This window comes from Kryptolebias marmoratus, linkage group LG4, assembly GCF_001649575.2.
Source record: "Kryptolebias marmoratus isolate JLee-2015 linkage group LG4, ASM164957v2, whole genome shotgun sequence".
Taxonomy (NCBI): domain Eukaryota; kingdom Metazoa; phylum Chordata; class Actinopteri; order Cyprinodontiformes; family Rivulidae; genus Kryptolebias; species Kryptolebias marmoratus.
Window position 1 is genome coordinate 19,938,561 of NC_051433.1, and position 17,599 is coordinate 19,956,159.

General features: G+C 43.1%; 3 protein-coding genes across 4 annotated transcripts in view; 2 read left to right on the forward strand and 1 right to left on the reverse strand.

Annotated features, from left to right (window-relative positions):
- Window positions 1–241: 241 nt before the first annotated feature.
- ube2r2 (ubiquitin-conjugating enzyme E2R 2) lies at window positions 242–9,675 on the forward strand. Its single transcript, XM_017422922.3, has 5 exons — window positions 242–487; window positions 3,724–3,810; window positions 4,716–4,813; window positions 5,647–5,781; window positions 5,869–9,675. The coding sequence occupies exons 1-5, from the start codon at window positions 311–313 to the stop codon at window positions 6,152–6,154; spliced, it is 783 nt and encodes a 260-aa protein (XP_017278411.1). The 5' UTR covers window positions 242–310; the 3' UTR covers window positions 6,155–9,675.
- Window positions 9,676–11,860: 2,185 nt separating this feature from the next.
- nudt2 (nudix (nucleoside diphosphate linked moiety X)-type motif 2) lies at window positions 11,861–13,666 on the reverse strand. Its single transcript, XM_017422777.3, has 3 exons — window positions 13,554–13,666; window positions 12,307–12,437; window positions 11,861–12,213 (listed from the first exon to the last, which is right to left on the reverse strand). Exons 2-3 carry the CDS (start codon window positions 12,431–12,433, stop codon window positions 11,897–11,899), a joined length of 444 nt encoding a protein of 147 aa, XP_017278266.1. The 5' UTR covers window positions 12,434–12,437; window positions 13,554–13,666; the 3' UTR covers window positions 11,861–11,896.
- Window positions 13,614–17,599, forward strand: part of rfesd (Rieske (Fe-S) domain containing) — a 5,033-nt gene continuing 1,047 nt past the window's right edge. The window contains exons 1-3 of one of the 2 annotated variants that reach the window (XM_025007331.2): window positions 13,614–13,713; window positions 14,102–14,234; window positions 15,823–15,995. In XM_025007331.2, the coding sequence (XP_024863099.1) occupies window positions 15,839–15,995 (157 nt within the window). In that variant the 5' untranslated portion in view covers window positions 13,614–13,713; window positions 14,102–14,234; window positions 15,823–15,838. Of the gene's footprint in view, window positions 13,714–14,101; window positions 14,235–14,791; window positions 14,936–15,822; window positions 15,996–17,599 lie in introns of those variants that run through there. The other variant, XM_037975361.1, reaches the window with a different exon arrangement.

Consider the following 17,599-nt stretch of genomic DNA (forward strand, 5'->3'; position numbering starts at 1 on the left):
CCCCCCCCCCCCCCCCCCCACACACACACACACCTCTCTCCCCCCTCATCCCCCACTCCGGGCCTCCAAAGCTAAACCTAGCTTTGGCAGGCCCTGTGGGGGGGCTGTTTGTGTTTCAGTTCTTCAAGTTTTTGGACTTCATGAGGTGCCTGCTGCTCCTGAAGTCTGGCTTTATTTCAGACAAATGAAGAGCAGTCCTGTGCTGTAACTCATGAGCTCATGAGATTTATCTGTTTCTTCCACAACACCACCACCACCCTGTCTCCAGTTTCACCAATCTGTGGCCCCTGGTGTCACAAGCTGAGTTACCATGGCCCACCAGGCGACCCCCAGCTCCCAGAAGGCCCTGATGATGGAGCTGAAGTCCCTGCAGGAGCAGCCGGTGGAGGGCTTCCGCATCACCCTGGTAGAGGAGTCTGACCTCTACAACTGGGAGGTGGCCATCTTCGGGCCCCCGAACACCCTGTATGAGGGCGGCTACTTCAAGGTAGGACACACACGCACACACAAAAAAAAACAGGGTGATTTGGTGTGTTTTTAAGTCAAAATCTCCTGCTGGGCTAATAAGTGTGGAAGTGTCAGAGTCACGTTCTGGAAACAAAAAGTCCCACTCCTCTCGCCTTTTTCAGCTCAGATTTGTACACGTTTCTGTGGCGGTTGTAACACAGGTGGGCTACGTCGAGCTCCGTGGCCACCATAAACGGCGTCCTGGCAGAGAAGAGCGCGATCACATCAGCCTGCCTCTTTAGGGCGTATATAAGGAAAAGTGACAGAAGACGAAAATGGAGGATGTGACAGGATAATACGGTTGTTGATTTTTGTGGCGATTTCATTTATTTATTGCTGTATCCTGTCGGTTTAATTTGCTCGACCTCTGGAAGGGTTGTTTTACAGTCTGTGTTTCATTCTGGGTCCGATAATCTCTTCACACCTAAAAATATGAAGTCCACCACTTGGGACAGACAGAGAGGGAACATTAAAGGTGCTACGGAACAAGAATAATTCCCAAGATTAATTCAGAAGGCTGACAGATTATACAAATCCTATTTCTTTCATGCATATAACACATACAGGGAGTCTGTAATTGACCATAGTGTTAAAAAAATACATTTAAGCTCCTTCACTGATCAGCATATTTGTGTTTATTAAATAAAATCAAATCTTGACTCCGATGTGAGGAGCACACTGAGAAACAAAGACAAACAGCAAAGTTGGTAAAACAGAAGATTCTGCAGTCGGCATTTTAGTTGTTCAAATGTAAGAGAGCCCTCCAATAAGGACTCGATGCTTCCCCGCTTTGTCTCAGAGCCATCCGTGCCTTTTTAAAGAATATTTTTTTAATGCAAAATGGCAGAGAACGGCCTTGTTTCAGCATCTACGCTGCATTATATTGTGACAACTTCTTGGCAGTCTGAGGGAGTTTCAGTGGTTAAAGCTCGGTGCTGGAAACTACTGATATATGAGGTGTTTTGTTTTGTTATTGCTGAAAAGGTGTGTGTTGGAGTTTCGGAGCTGCTATCGGAAAGACAACGTCTTTTATCAGGTGGTTAGTAGTTATTTTAGCAGGATGAACTCTAAAAGGGTGAATTATAAAATGAGGTTTCTAGAGACATGGAGTCAAAGGTTGTAAAATAAATATATTTATTTGTATTTAGATGTTTTTCCTTTCTTTTGGGCTGGTCCAGATGTGGCTTGTACTGAATCTCATGGAGATGATCTTAGGAAGTTGAAATGAAGCCAGCAGGACCTTTTTTTTTTTTTTTTTAATTTTTGATTCTTTAAGATGTGAGCCTTCATTTCTCATCCGAGGAGCTTTCTCCGTTCAGACAGAGAGGGGTGGAAGTTCCAGTCTCATATCGGGGCTTTTCCTTATTCAAGGCTCGGTCCTCGTCGCGCAGGACTGCGCTGACGACGCACAAACCTGAGCGGGCGGTGAATACTGCCGTATTCTCTGAAAAGACGGGCGACAGTACACTACATAACCGGTGAAAATGTGGTTGAAACAAAAACAATAAAAATAAAGAGGACAAACGGTTGACGTCACACACCAAAAAATGGCTGCCTGCGGTACAGCGCGTATTCAGGAGGAAGATTTGTTGTGTTTCTGGCTGTGATACAGACAGGATGTTCGAACCTAAAGCATTCAGTTCGACTTTCATTGATTTAGATGCTTCAGATGTAATGTTGAGTACATATATGACCTTATAAGGATCGTTAGCTGCATTGTATGCTTACCGTAATAGAAAATAATGCCTCATTCATGGCATTCTCACTGACAAAATAAAAGATCCACTGAGGCCTACAGTGGATCACTTTATTGGTTGTGATTCCCCCATCATTGGACCAATATGTTTCCCTCTGTGGTCCATAAACACTCCTCTTTACCGGCTGCAGTTTGGAGCCGTTTGATTATTTCATATACTGTATTTTCTGGACTATAAGACGCACTTAAAACCCTTCAATATTCTCAAAAAATAACAGTGCGCCTTTTAATCCAGTGCGCCCTATAGTGCGTAAAATACGGTGACTGCTGGTGCAGGCTTTTCCTTATTCAGTGAGCGGTAGAACTCACAAGCAGATCACTGTCCCTCCCATCCCTTGTGAGGGTCGTCAGGGCCACGTTCTCGGATGAGAAGCCAAGTGGCTTCAAGAGTTGAGTAAAAGTGGAAGAAACGGTGATGAAACGCAACAAAAAAAAGGCGCTTCTCACTTTCTTTTGGCTTCGTTTCTGGCCTCACATTCTCTGTTGTTTAGACAATCAAACTGTTAGGTGAAAACACCAAATCCGTTTAATTTTACCTGTTCTGTTACAGTAAGATTCAAACTAAATCACCTAAACGCGCTGAAGTGTTTGAACTTCGGAGAGCTCGGACCGTTTCTGGAAACGCAGTTCCCAGACGCGTCGGTCCACCAACCTTTCCACTCTGTGATCCTCTCACGTTGCTCAAAGGCCCCGGCTGAACCAGATGTTTCTGTGTTTCCACCAGAGCGACATTAATTATGGAATGACACATGAAAGGAGCGCTTGATAAGTCTAAACGAAGCCAGTGATCGCAGGCGAACTTCCTGTTGTAGAATAAAACTCTCCTCGGTTGGTAAAATTGGAAAAGTCTCACCTTTTAATTTTCAAGATCAAAACTACGTGCTTGCTTTGAAATATTTAGATATTTTACCTCATATCTAAATATATATGGATCAAACTTCATTTATTGCTCTCTCCCTCTCCCTCTCTCTTTTTCTTGTTTTGTTTTGTTTCGGAGCAGCCCGTGTTTACAGCTGCTTTCTGACTGCTTCATTCGAGCCTGGCATGAACACACCCAAGCCTGCAGCTCTTTTAGGGAAAATCGCAGAGACGAAAAGAACACAGAGTACCTAAGAAAACGCAAGGTTTCATGGTGACACGGCGTCAGCTGCCCTCGCATTGTTACCAGATGGCCGAAGATGCGATTAGCCGCAGCGTTTGTCAAGTCGAAGGGGAAGCTCGTCGTAATTCAGCGCAGCAGCTCGAGCCGAAAAGCCACCAACCTTTCTGAAAGGGAAAAAAAAAACAGTTTACTAATCTCTGAAACGGTCACAATAAGTCGTCCCTTTTTGCTGCTTTGCGTCGGGTTGTTTGAGGATACTTTCAGAAGAGTTTAAATGTGTTTTTGGGGGCTCATTTTGTGTGGAGGTTGAGGGTTCGAACAGAGGTCAGTAAAAGCCTCTCTCTGCTTGTTCTTCCAGGCTCACATCAAGTTCCCGGTGGACTACCCGTACTCCCCGCCCACCTTTCGCTTCCTCACCAAGATGTGGCACCCCAATATCTACGAGGTAAAACACCTTAATGATCGAGGCGAGGCCGGCCCTCGTGATTTATCCGGGTTTTGATCTTCGCAGCTCGCACTTTTTTTTAACTTTTTTTTTTTTTATTCATTGCAAGTTTTGTGACACAGTTTATTTATTTATTTTTAATCCTACTACCCGACAAAACCCCAGACAAATCACGCATAGATGTTTTCGGACAGAAATAAATGTGTCGGTCGGTGACGCCGGCCTACAGCGCTCGTTGTTTATTTTCTGTTTCTAGAAAGGGTTGTAATTTCCAAACGTTCACACAGCACTTATTGCGTGGTGTCATAGCTTTTCGTAATTATCCAAAACAAATCTTTTATGAACTGTTTTACCGTTTTAAAAACAACACTATAATAAACCCTCCTGTGGTGGATGCTGTGAAATGCGCTGACAGCGTTTGTTGTCGCTTTCTGTCGTTTTATTCCCTCGTAAACACAAACGCTGCGTCTCAGTTCACTGAATGTTTCTTTTATTAAGCCTTAGAGGGTGTAGATTGAAGTTAGAGGGGTCAAATGATTTAAAAAAAAAAACAACTTCCTATCATCTTTTCCTTCACCCTGTTGGAAGACACTCGTGTGGTTCATCCTGCAGCCTCATGAGAGGTTTCTGAAAAAGGCCGCAACAAAAACGGACCCACAGTTCCAACAAGCTGCCACGCAGGTTTGCAGTAAAGCTTGAACTCGCGTGTGTCGTATTAGAAGAAGCCTTGTTCTTTAGTTCATCATTATTTTTTTTGTTGAAATTATGCAAGTTTGACATTTATACACACAGTTAAAGGCGAGCATTAGTAGCTTGAGGACAAATACTGTATGTATGTATGCATGTATGTATATATAGAGTAATATTTGTATAAATAAATGCAGTGATGTTTGGTCTCCCTTCAGAACGGCGATGTGTGCATCTCCATCCTCCACCCTCCCGTCGACGATCCGCAGAGCGGGGAGCTGCCGTCTGAGAGGTGGAACCCCACCCAGAATGTCAGGTAAGCGCTCCACTGAGCTTCCTGTTTCACTCGGGTTAGGACGGACACGCGCTTCAAAGTCGCCTTTAAATAAGCCGGCTGATCCTGCGAGCAACAAACCACGAAGAAAGCCGAGGATCGACGGCAGATTTCAGATTTATTACGCGTCAAAGCATCCCAGAAAGTATTTTACACCCCCCCCCGCCCGAAAGAATTGCATCATCAACCCTTGAAACAAATTGTCTTAAAATGATTTCACAGAGCAAGGCAGATCAGGACGGGGGGAAAAAAAAACTAGAAGTGAGAAAATAAAAAGACTCATCTGCTGCTTTTAATTCAGCTGCTCCCTCAGCTGAAGTACATGCAGCGGAGTTGGAGTTGTATTACGTCACAGGAGTGAAGAACGTGAAAGAAGAAGCAGCGTTTGTATTTGTGGAAGCTGTTGTCTATTTTATAAATGACTGCAGAACGTCGCAGACTAATGCCCGGACTTGGCATATTTAAGGGAACTTTATCGTCTTAAAGAGGAAGATCAAGGCTCGTTTTTACAGGACTAAAATGGGAGACAATCCTACAGGGCGTCTTGGTGAGTTTCTCCTTGATTCTGCGAGTCAGCGACACTGGTGGAGTTGAGATAAAGTGCTGAGCATGCGTTTGAAAATGTGCGCACACTGGATGGAGCGTGTAATTGATCCACACAGGGGAAGAGATGAAGCAACGCTCCCAGAAAGCTCCGAAACTTTCAAAAAAAAAAAAAAAAAGAAAGAAAAAGGCTCTTCTTTCATCTGACGACCAGACCTGATGTTTTAATGCTCCCATGTTGTGTGTGTTTTGTCTTTTTGTTTTGCGACCAGGACAATCCTTCTCAGTGTGATCTCTCTGCTCAATGAGCCCAACACCTTCTCCCCAGCCAACGTGGACGCTTCTGTCATGTTTCGGAAGTGGAGGGACAGCAAAGGCAAGGACAAGGAGTACGCAGAGATCATCAGGTAACGGCCTTTACGGGAATTCACTCGTGATTCCCCCCCCCCAAGTCCATCTGATTTTTAACGTTTACACCTGACCTCTGCCAACAGGAAGCAGGTGATGTCGACGGCGGCTGAGGCGGAGCGCGACGGCGTGAAGGTGCCGACCACGCTGGCGGAGTACTGCGTCCAGACCAGGGTTCCCTCTCAGGACAGCAGCTCGGACCTGCTCTACGACGACCTCTACGACGACGACATGGAGGAGGAGGACGAGGAGGAGGACGAGAGTGAGCTGGAGTCCGTAGGCGAGGCGGGGGGCATGACCTCCGTGGAGGACGGCGGGACGTCCACCAGGCACTACGACAACCAGGACGACTCCGGAAACGAAGAGTCGTGATGATCTGGATAACAAACTGCTCCCCTGCCAACAAACACCCCCACCATCCTCCATTATTTTCTGTGTGTGTGTGTGTGTGTGCGCGTGTGTGTGTGTCGGGGCGTTTGTTTGCACGTACCGTGGGGTCAAGAGTCTACTGCCGAAAACATTTCATCATTTATTTACCAGATACACGCGTCGGCCAACAATCGACTCTCACGCCGCTCTCGCTGCAAACGTTTGTTTTTCACTGAAAGTCGGAAATTCTGCATTTTCACCGTTTGCCTTAATTGCCGCTTGCACTCTAAGGTTTTGCAGAGTTGCGAAATCATTCCAGCCCTGGTTGAGATACGCTCGAGAACGTTTATGGTTGCGTTGCTGAAACGTCCAGCCGAGGAGCGTGAGGAATTCTCTTGCATCATTTTTGATTAGCATACAGGCGAAACGTCCCCACTATTAATTATTTACCTAACTTTATTTAACTTTAAATGGCGTTACAGTCACGTAACCCATTGCAGGCGTAGCTGTTTGGTTTAAACCCAGTATGTGGCTAATTTTATGTCATGTTTGAGTCATTTGTGAACCGTTTTTCTGATGCTCTGTGGGCTTTAGACGCTGCCGCCTCCTGAAGTGCGTTCCGTCCTGGTTTGGGTTACAGCAAACTTTGTTTTCTGAACTTATTTCCAGCCTGGAAACTGCAATCCTCCAAACACCAAGTGGCTCTAAATTGCTTTACTACTTCCACACTTTTGGTTAGGATGTTTGGGCGTGGCTACTATTAGTTGGAAAAACGCCATTAGCTCTCTCGATATGTGTGTGTTTAATCAACTAACTTTGCACTGACCAAAAATAAAATAAACCCGCATCAGTTCAAATAATCCGTTATTTTCCTGCAAATGGCTGTTTGAGTCGGCAGATTGTTGTCGTGTTGATAAATGATGAAAACTAGTTGGACTTGTGGCCTGTTGGAGCTCCACTGTCAGCGGCCAGCTCTTTTTCTTGAATGATGGTGGCATCAGTCCGCCGTGTCTGTCCGTGTTCGCGTGTTCCCGCTGATTTGCTTCGACAGCCTGTCCCGCTCGACTTGTCCCCCGTACGTCTGTGGGACGGCTCGTGGACACTTGGCTCGTTGACCTGGCCGGCTTCCTTTTTTTTTTTTTGTTTGTTTGTTTGTTTGTTTGGACGTCTCCGCTTCTCGCATCTCTCAGCGGCGTCTCGTCCCGGTTTCTCCCATCAGGATGTCCCGTCCCACACCTGTCTCTGCCTCTTAAAACCTCAGGGCCTCAGTAGACTTTCGCTGAGTGGGTAAAAAACAGTCAAAGAAGGTAAAGGAAACTACGCATCTCTGCTTCTTTGTCTTACTTCCTGTGTTTGTTGTTGGACAGCCCTGATAGTCTCTAAGCCTCTGCTCGTGTTTACACCGGACTGAGTGTTGCTGTTGGTCCAGGTTGGGGTGCTTTTCTTTTGTTTTCCTTTTGGGTAAGAGCCAAATAAATAAGATCAACATACATCTATGGATTTGACCTCCATGCAGTGGGGTCATTACGCCGCGGAGGATGTTGAAGTTGTTGTTTGACTCCAACTTGTGCTAATTAGTCTGATTGATGGCACTGATTGCCTGTTACCTTAGAGTGTGTGTGTGTGTGTTTACATTAAGCATTCATAATGGCTATGATGTCAGGGTTTTCCTCTTTTTTTGTTTTCCCCCCCTCATGTGGAGTCTGTCCCGTCAACAAGTTTGCCCCAGAATAATGAACGTTTGGACCTGAGAAAAGACTCACCTCAGTTGGCTAAAGATTTGACTGATGAAGAAGAAGAAAAAACAAACTCAAAACCTCTGAGTGTCATACTTCTGAGCAGAACAATGTGACTGAGGTGTCCCGTGCTGCGTCGTGGAAAGTGAAGAATCCGTTCTACACACAAAAACAGCACTGGAGCAAACCTGTGATTCAGACGGATGGGTTGTTGTTTTTTTTGTTTTTATGCCACGGAAACCAAGAACAACCACCCCGCAAGCTTTCGTTTTAAAGGCTACGGACCGATGGATGCATGAAGTGGATTCACTGCTTTTTGATTGAACTCCTCACGAGATCCCCCTTTATTTTCATTTTTTCTTTTTTGATTTTAACGTGAAGCCATCGGAGTAGAACCGCATCACCCGGCTCACACAGACTGGACGCTGTGGAGGACGGTCCTGTAATGGATTTGAAAACCTTGGCACACGGGGGTCGGAGGACAGATTGGGAACTTTTTTTTTTTTTTTTGCCATTGACGTGGTCCTAATTTTTTGCCCAGCCCCTTTCCTCATCATGTAGAGACTTAATCGCCCTCGAGGAATGAAGAGCCGCTGAAGGAACTGCTCTGGAGAATGTGGGGTATACTGATCAGCCACAACAATATGACCACTTCCTGGTAAATTAGGAGGCAGGTTTTTTTGATTTTTGACATGTTGGAAGCAGAAAAATGAAGTGTAAAAATTGTGATTGCTGGAAAGCCGGGTTTAAACCACTCACTGGTGATGGCTTGTCATTAAAAATCAAAAGCGATCTTGTTTTGGTGGTAAGTGGGACCTGTTCAATATCATTAATATTATTAGTAGTATGCTCCTAATATGTTATGGCTGATCAGTGTTCTGGAGAGTTAGATTTGTCCTATGGTCTATTAAAAGTGGCCCATTTAAAGACACCTCGGCCAACCCTCAATAATTTGAATAATTTGCAAACAGACTTGTGTCGCCAAAAGCTTTACAGCAATCCGATGTACGTCATCCACACTCGAAATTAATCCAATATTTTCAACGTCAACAATAGTTGTGGAACAAAACAAGATTTATGTAAATCGAAACGATTGTCATGGACGGGGAGACGCAATTATTAATACTTGAACTTCAGGATTAAACGAGATGAAGGCCAGTCTGACGGAGAAATATGCAACTGGTGACGCTCTGAAATAAAGCAAAACAACGAGGGCTGAAGAAATCCTGACTTGAAAAGTTAGGATTTCACATAAACCTAAAAGAAATTAAATAAAAAGTAGACATTTCTTTGGCTCCCTCTATGCAAAACCCTGACTTCAAGTGTCAGGTTAGCTCCACTTAGCATCTGAGCGGGCTCGCGTTTGGCCCGGGTTTTTGTCGAGCCACAGCACCGACCTTTTAACCTTTTAACTTGGGGGGGCGGGCAGCAGAAGCAGGCCAGCTGGTCGCCTGTTTCCTGTGTGTGCGAAGTGTCGCTTCGATTTCCTCAAATTCAGAAAAATCTCAAACGGCCGCTTAAAATCCAAGACGATTTTAAAAACAAAATTAAAGTTTTCTTATCGGACAGTCCAGGGTTAATGTGGCCCCCTTTTGATTTTTTTCCGTGCCAAAGGCCTTTCGCTGACAGAATTGCAGACGTTTAAGACAAATATTTGCCTTGGCTTTTATAATTAGGACAAGTGGACAAAATATTGTGTGTGTGTGTGTTGGAAGACCTACTAGTTGTTAATTTACCCCCCCCCCAAAAAAAAAAAACTAAAAAAAAAGTACAAAGTGACTCAGTAAAGTTAGGACCACAGTCTGAGACGTTGAAACCTCCACCACACACTGTTACATACGACAACTGAGGGAAATCGTTCAGTGTGTGTGTGTGTGTGTGTGTGCGAGCAGACGAGGGTCACACTGAGAGAGCGACCTGTCCACCGTGTCACCGCAGAGTACGATTAATGATGCTGTCCTCGACGTGTTTTGGTTTGTTGTTGTTTTTTGTTTTTTTTTTTCCTTCCCCCTCATCATATTGTGTCCATGAGGATGCACTCGTGGCACTCGTTGAGATTTTTTTTTTTTTTTATTATTATTATTATTGCCGAAACTTGTTTGTTGGGTTTGTTTGCAAACGGCTCCGATTTCTGTTGCTGAACCTGTACGCCACCAAGCACAGACAACAAAAGAAAGTAAGGCATTCGGGCTCCAATTAAGAGTGATATGCAAATGAAAAGGTCTTGTGGTTAGGTTGTAAAATGATAAAAATAAAATAAGAGTTTGTCTTTGAAACCAGCTGGAAGCGTTCACTGGGTGAGTTCCTGCCGCCGCCGCCGCCGCCGCCGCCACCGCTTGAATTGTTTTCTTTTTACGGTCAGTTTAGCTGAAAGAGCTGAGCTTTCTGATGCTTTCAGTTTTTGACATAGTTTGTCCAGAGGTCAGAGGTCATCTCTGCAACACATTTATTTTTTTAAAAAAACAACTCACTTTAGGACCTTTTACTGTGAAGTTTCTACTAGTGCTCAATTTCCCTGGCAAACACGTTGCATTTTATTTGAAAATCAAGTGGTAATGATTTATATTTCCTTCTAATTCTCATCATTATAGTGATTAGAGAGGGAGAGGAAAATAAACTTTCATTTGTGGTATTAGATTCTTAATACATACATTAAGTGAGAAAGTATACTCTTTGTTTTAAAACATTGGTCAAATAATTTGGAACTTAAACTTCAAAACTGATTTCTACCAAGATGAGTATAGATGTGATGAACTTCTTCAAACCTCCACTCGCATCAGGAGTGTCAAACTCCGGGCTTCAAGGCTCCACCGTCCTGGGACTTTTAGGTTTTTCTGCTCCAACACGCCTGATTCAAATGGTTTAATTACCTCCTCACACAAATCACCAAGTTCTCCAGCAGCACGGCCATTTAAAGCAGGTGTTTTAAAGCAAGAACGCGTCTAAAACATGCAGGAGAGCGGCCCCCGCCCCGAGGAACTGAGTTTGACATGTGTGACTTACATGCTCCTCCGTCTGTTGCACCATTTTTAGTCTGAGTCCAAACAACGTATGATTCTGTTACTCTTATTTTATAAACACACCAGCTTATGCTGAAGGACTGTGGCTGAGTCCGCTGATTTTTAACCTCACCTCATAAGAAAAGAGACTACTTCAAATAAAACCTAAGCAGAGCTCTTGTTAGAGTGTCAGTCCTGTTCCTATCTCGAATGTATCTGACAATATACAGTTTGAGTAAAAAAACAAAACAAAGAAAATCTGTGAAAAAGCTTCAAACAGTTCACTGGTGTACACCGTTTGACATTTAGGATATTTAATTATAATGATTGCACAGTTAAGGGAATAACTTACATGTTATAAAGTATTAATTATACAATTTTTGCTTTTTCAATCCCAGATGTGCAGCTTTGTGTGGAGGAAGTATTATTGTCTCCACCTTGTGGCAGGATTTTCATTTTTTGGTTCTTTTCCACTCTTTTCCATTTTCAGCAAACTATCTCTCTGAATATTTGCTGTTCGCGTGCAGTGGACTAAGAATTCATTTCAGGGGAGATCACGTTATTGTGTTAATTATGAGTCAAACTATTAAGACTGAGAAATCCACACCAAATACAACAAAGTTTCCCCTTTTTTTGTTGCTTCACTTAGTATTTGAAATCATTTCCATTCAAACTAAATATAATATCTGTGTTTAATCTTATTACAAGTGACTAAGAAGATCCACAGATGTAGCCTGTGTTTGTACAGTTCTTGTCCATAAGTCAATAAGACCTCACAGGAGACACAAAGAGCTCGAGGAGGAGATGATTAAAGGAACGCATTTCACCACGACTGAGTTTAACTTCCTGTGAGTTTCATTATGAGAGGTTTTGCTTACACGACAAACACGTACGCAGCAAAAAACACCCTTTTTTTGCCTCCGGCGGAGGATGATGAACGTATGAATCCAAGGCCGTGTTTTTTCATTGCTCAGTGCCTCTTTTTCAGTCTACGTTCTGACAGGTCACCGTTAGTCCTGCTGAGCCTCTAAGTGTCTGTGAGCCTCCCTCAGGGTGTCCTGCAGGTCTTTGTACCGGGCCAGAGCGCAGGCGTCCTCCAGCCGGGCCCACCGGTAGTCCTGGTGCTCGTCGGACAGGGTCACCACCGTTCCGGGGTCCCTCAGCTCGGCCAGCCAGTACAGCACCTCTTTGGGCCGGCCGCGGACCTCGTACCTCAGCTTTTTCGCGAAACCCTCCAGCACCCGCAGGTGCTCCGCCCCCAGCCCGGCCTCTTCTTTGGTCTCCCTCAGGGCCGTGGTAAGGTCGTCCTCACCTGGGTCCACGTGGCCTGGCAGCGAACGCACGAGATGTCAGCGGTAGGAAAACATTAACACCCGTGCAAACAGAGCTCTGCCCATCCGATTAGACTCTTTACACACACCTTTGGGTGGGGTCCAGTGGTGTTCACCGTAAGAAGTCTGCAGGAGGAGATACTCCACGTTGCCTGGCGGTGGCGGGCTGCCAACAAGGCGGCGGAACACTATGAAGCCACAAGCTCGCAGAGCCATCGTCCTGTTCAGCAAATTAGCAAACAGAACATTGTGACCAGTGTTTGTTAGGACAGTCCATGCTGACCACCACTATAAGCACCGGGTGCATGTGTGTTTACACATACTGGTGTGGTAGTAGCTGAGAGTCATCCTCAACTATACTCCCAAGTGTTAACAGCAGATCACATGGGAGCTTTGTTTAAAAATGTTATTAGATCTGACTGAGGCAGTGTCTCACAGCCTTCATTCGTTACAGGAATTTAGTCATGAATGAACCATGTTTTAACTGTTTTATCTTTAAATAAACAGTGGGTTCAAATGTACGTATCAATGTGTACCAGTGTAAGGCAAACAGGGGAATTTAAACATTCTCATTGTTTACTTATTTGTTATACATTTTGTCTTTTAAAATGGAGGACAAAGAAGTAGTTTGAAAGGTGCTTTTTTTGTCAGATTTTTAACAAAAAAAAGAAATCAAGTTGCCTAATGCTAAAAAAACAATATGAATGTCATCCACATGTCTTTAACTTTTTATGCCTATGTTTTTCTATGCTGTTACCTGGGTTGTATAATAATAGCGGGAAAAAATAGCAGAGAATTTCTAAACGAAATTAGTTTTGTCACCAACAAATATGTCATTATGTCCACAACCTTACCACCAGTGGCTGATAAGTGTGTAGACAAACTTACAATATGACTATATTAAATGACACTGCAGTTTTTTACTAACTGTTTTATTTCGATCATAAGCATATTCGACATGCAACCAGAAACGTCCAAATACTAACTTAGATTTACTTTAAGATGATGCCTTTCGAGACAGACTCTATTTCTGTAGTTTGTATTACACTGCACAGAAAACGGTGTAGTTTAATGACAGGTAAATATTTTATCTAAGACGTGGAGGTGGTTGGAGTGAGGACAGAGGAGGATGACTCGCTGTGGTGACCCCTGAAAAGTGAACAGCCAAAAGAAGGTGCTAGCTTCTGTTAGCTCATTTATGCTACATCCTGAATGTTACCAGTGGAGTCGATAAATTAATTTTCCACTTTCCGCCCCGTGGCTCGTTTTACTGCAGCTCTTCGGTTCATGCTGGCTAACTACAGGGTTTAATACGGCCAAAAAGTCAGAAACCTACTGTTAGTTTGTAGTAAAAGTACTTCAATGAGGGAAGTAGAATTTTCCAGCTGACCGATCAGCAGCATACCGAGAAAATCGTCCGGCCTGGTCAAAGACCGACACAAGTAGTTCCGCTTTACAGAGGCTCGGTGAGCGAGGTGCTCAGCTCGAAATAAAAAGTAAGCCCTTTTTCATATCGCTGTATATTATCACAATCCGAATATGATTACATCGTAGCCTATTAAAAGCAGAATATTGTCTGTTTAATAGAGGGAGCTCATTTTGGTCACTTGTATTTGTAGTCTTATTCCTTTGGTTACAAAATACCCCACGATTACCAATATAGTAGGAGAGATTTGATACATAGATCAGCTGGTAAACAGATAACATGATAGACAGGTAAATCATCCACATCACAAACAACACTTTTTTCAACTGCCAATTTTCCACTTAGATCTTCTCATAAACAAAATCTGAGTTTCTTAGATGTTCTCTCATGCAGCAGCAGCAGCAACTCAGTTGCAACCTGGAGTTGGCAAGGTACTTTTTTTTTTTTTTTTTTTTCAGCTTTGCCTCAGGCTTGGAGGCACTAGTTTCCATCCCAGCTGTTTCCCACTCAGCTGCAAACCGACCCCACAGCCTGATGGAGGTCTTTACCTGAAGAAGCATCATCTGCGGGGCCCGTGGTGTGGTCATGAAGGTACATGGGAATGTGCTGCTGACTTATAAACTATTGTGACTGCCCTAATACTGAAGGAGGTTTTTCAAAATTTGCTGGAATCCATACACTTTCTAATAGGTCGTGCAATTTATATAGAGCGAAGCGGGGTCATCATGGGGCCTGAGTGAAGATTGAACCTTGATCTTTATTTTTATTAAAATAATAATTAAAAAATCAATCCCTAACATTTACTTCTTGGACAGGCCAAAAACATATATAATTTATTACCTTTATTTTCCATAACATTCTGAGATATATTTTTTACTTGGTGGTCTGTGCATGAGTATGCTTAAATAATAAAACACAATATAACATTTGACAGGCCTGTCTTCAACAGGTCCACAAAATGACTTATTTAAAATATATACACATATTTAAAGGCTGACACATGTGTCTCATAATTCATGTTCAGCTAAGGGGTTTAACAAAAGCAAACACGTGTCTTTACAGTCAAACAGCCGCTGCACTCCAAACACAAGGCTCACATGTGCAGATGGCATCAGATCCATGGAGAGAGGCTCGTGTCTGACAGGGGTTTGATAAGAAACATGCCCAGAGTAGGTTGGGCAAACTGAAGACAGCCTGTGCGTGAAGATAATAGAGATGAACCACGCAACCCCGAGCTGTCAGCAGAGCAATCGCTCATTTGGACAAAGGAGACAGAGCGGCCGAGCTTCAAGGTAAAGACATGCTGGGAGGAATATTCAAGAAAAATGAAATCTAGAGCTATATCTATATATAGATATTGATGCGGAAAGAGATGCAAACTGACAGTCAGAGGCTTGTTGGAAGTTTTGTTTTTTTGTTATGGTTTGTAATCATTTTTGCTGTTTTGTCTCTTTTTCTTGACAATCAGCTGGGTTGTTTTTTTTTTTTTTTTTGGTTTTGGCCACAGGCTTAATGACGTGTGACGTTTGCTGCTACTACTGCGCTTATTCAGCCTGTGAATCATGTTTGCGTCTGTGTGTTTTTGGTGAACAGTGCTTATGTGACACACACACACACACACACACACACACACGTTGTCGAAGTGCGGCCTCTGGATTACAAATGCCCGAGCTGAACGATGTCAGCCGAATCCAAATCATTTCCTTTGGTCTTGACAGCGCCCCTTCATGTAGGTCACACGCTGGAGTCGCTGCACGCTCGGCCGAATTCTCCTTTTGCCCTTTTTAGACTCTTCTCCCTAATATTTATCGAGTGATTGCGAGGCACTTGTTAGGGATTACTGCAGCAGGTCTTACCGTGTGGGGAGAAGAGATGATCAGTGTCAAGACATGCTCTCGCTTGAAGGTTCTGGAGGTGTCGTAGACTTAACCTAAGATGACAACTGAGACGTGAGGCGCCAGCACCATAATCCTGTTGACAAATCCAGAAGCCACACTACTTTCCACGAGCCAGGATGCAGTGGAAGTTCTCATCAAAGACGCCTTGATGTACAAATGGTGTTTATGATGGGACGGTGAAACATGAGCATCTGGCACTGAAGACCTGTAAAACAAACATGGTTCTCTTTTTCTTTTTAAACTATGATATATTGTCATATTTCTTCTTTTTTTCGAAACAGCTTTGCACAAAGAGCCATGGAAGAGAAAGAGCAGCCCACAGAAGGTCTTCACTTCGTTGGCAGGAAGGATGAACTGATTGAAGCAAAGCGCTCTTCCAGAACAATAGAGGGTCGGGACGTACTGGTTATCTACCATCAGGGTGTCTTCTACGCTATTGACTGCTACTGCTATCGTGAGTATTAACCTCTCAAGTGTCGAAACATCTTTATTCTTCGAGGAATCTTCACTGCTTTAGCTCCACTGCATGTCGAAGACGGTGCCCGACTTTAGATTTAACTCAGCCAAATGTATGAAGTTTTGAGTTTTGACTCTGAATCAGTGGAAGCAAAACTTGGCTCACTGTCGGTCGAACCATCTTAAGCAAATATTGGCCTGTCAGATCCGACCCGCTTCTAATGCAGACTGCTGACTTAATTTAACAACTCAAATCTTCAACAAACATATGGCGGTTCTATTCTATAAACCTTGACACCACTGTCAGTTTTGCATCACGTTGTTATTTTTGGTAGAAATACTACGATATTCCTGCAGGAAGTTCCCCAGGTTGCACCAAATAACCACACTTGCAAATAACCTCAGAATTATATGGGGAAAAAAAAACATGTAATGTAAAACTGACAGCGATGTGCAGGTTTATAAAATACAGTTTGCGTAAACCACTGTAAAAAATTAGAGGCTGAAGTTGTTTCAAGATGGCCGCAGCAGTCCACTTCGGTCTTAGCTGCCTTCTAACTATCCATTAGCTCATCAGTCTGTTCAGAAATAAACTCTCCAAGCTGAGACCAGACAAAGAGCTATCAATCTATAACAGGTAAGATAGTATTTGTTCATGTCTTTTACACAGAACTACACAATCAGAAGTGCTAATTTTTTACTTTAAATCAGCATAAAGTTCAAAAGCCAGTTTTGGGAGACTCATTATTCTTGCAGCGTGGACAAACAGAGGATATTTTTGCTTATTTTAAATCTTAATCCCAATCTGCACATACTACAGCCACAGGGTATTATAAAACAAAACCTGTCAGAAAGTGAATGAATGTATGAGTGAAAGTAGGTAGAATAAAATGTTATAAAACCACAGTAGTTGCTCTCCTGTTTTATTAAAGCAGTATTGTTATAACAAACGGCAGATGACAAAGTCTTCTAAAGTCTAAATGTTAGTTTCTTTGCGTATTATTCACAACAGCATCCCAAATTTGAGATAAACAGACTTTAGGGATACTTTGATCCAGGGGCGTCACTAGGTTTTAAGGACAAGGGGGGCTTAGCCCCCAGGAGATGCACAGGATGTGAGCAAACGTAGTGGGCGAGAACAAAATTTCTCAAACGGCTAACAAAACCTGAGTTGCTTTTCCACATTTTTGGACACATTTAACAGATACCTTACTGTGTAAACGTTTTAACCAACCAATTATATTTTTATTCAGAACATCAACAAACAGGAAATATGTTTACAGTTTTAACAAGAAAAATGAACATTTTTTTATTTTTATTTTGTGAATTGAATATTACTATACTGTATTAAATACCAGCTAATGTACACTATAATGTTTGGTGCTGGTGTATACCCAGTTATGAAGTCTAACTGTGACTTTATATGTTATATAAAATCTCTCAGTTACTCCACAGCACTGATTTAGATTAACTGACACAAGAATGCTTCTGTAGAAAACGGTTATTACTGCTATAACATTCTCCAGTAAACCTTCCACAGGTGGCCCAGACAGTATTTTTCACATGTAATTATTTCACCATATCTCTGATGTCTCATCCTCA

What these genes read in the sequence shown, in the direction of transcription:
- ube2r2 (XM_017422922.3), top strand. Translation starts at nt 311, where the DNA reads ATGGCCCACCAGGCGACCCCCAGCTCCCAGAAGGCCCTGATGATGGAG. An exon ending in AACCCCACCCAGAATGTCAG is followed by an intron (nt 4,814 to 5,646) that starts GTAAGCGCTCCA and finishes TTTTGCGACCAG; the next exon opens with GACAATCCTTCTCAGTGTGA. An exon ending in GAGTACGCAGAGATCATCAG is followed by an intron (nt 5,782 to 5,868) that starts GTAACGGCCTTT and finishes CTCTGCCAACAG; the next exon opens with GAAGCAGGTGATGTCGACGG.
- nudt2 (XM_017422777.3), bottom strand. Translation starts at nt 12,433, where the DNA reads ATGGCTCTGCGAGCTTGTGGCTTCATAGTGTTCCGCCGCCTTGTTGGC. An exon ending in CCACTGGACCCCACCCAAAG is followed by an intron (nt 12,214 to 12,306) that starts GTGTGTGTAAAG and finishes GTTCGCTGCCAG; the next exon opens with GCCACGTGGACCCAGGTGAG.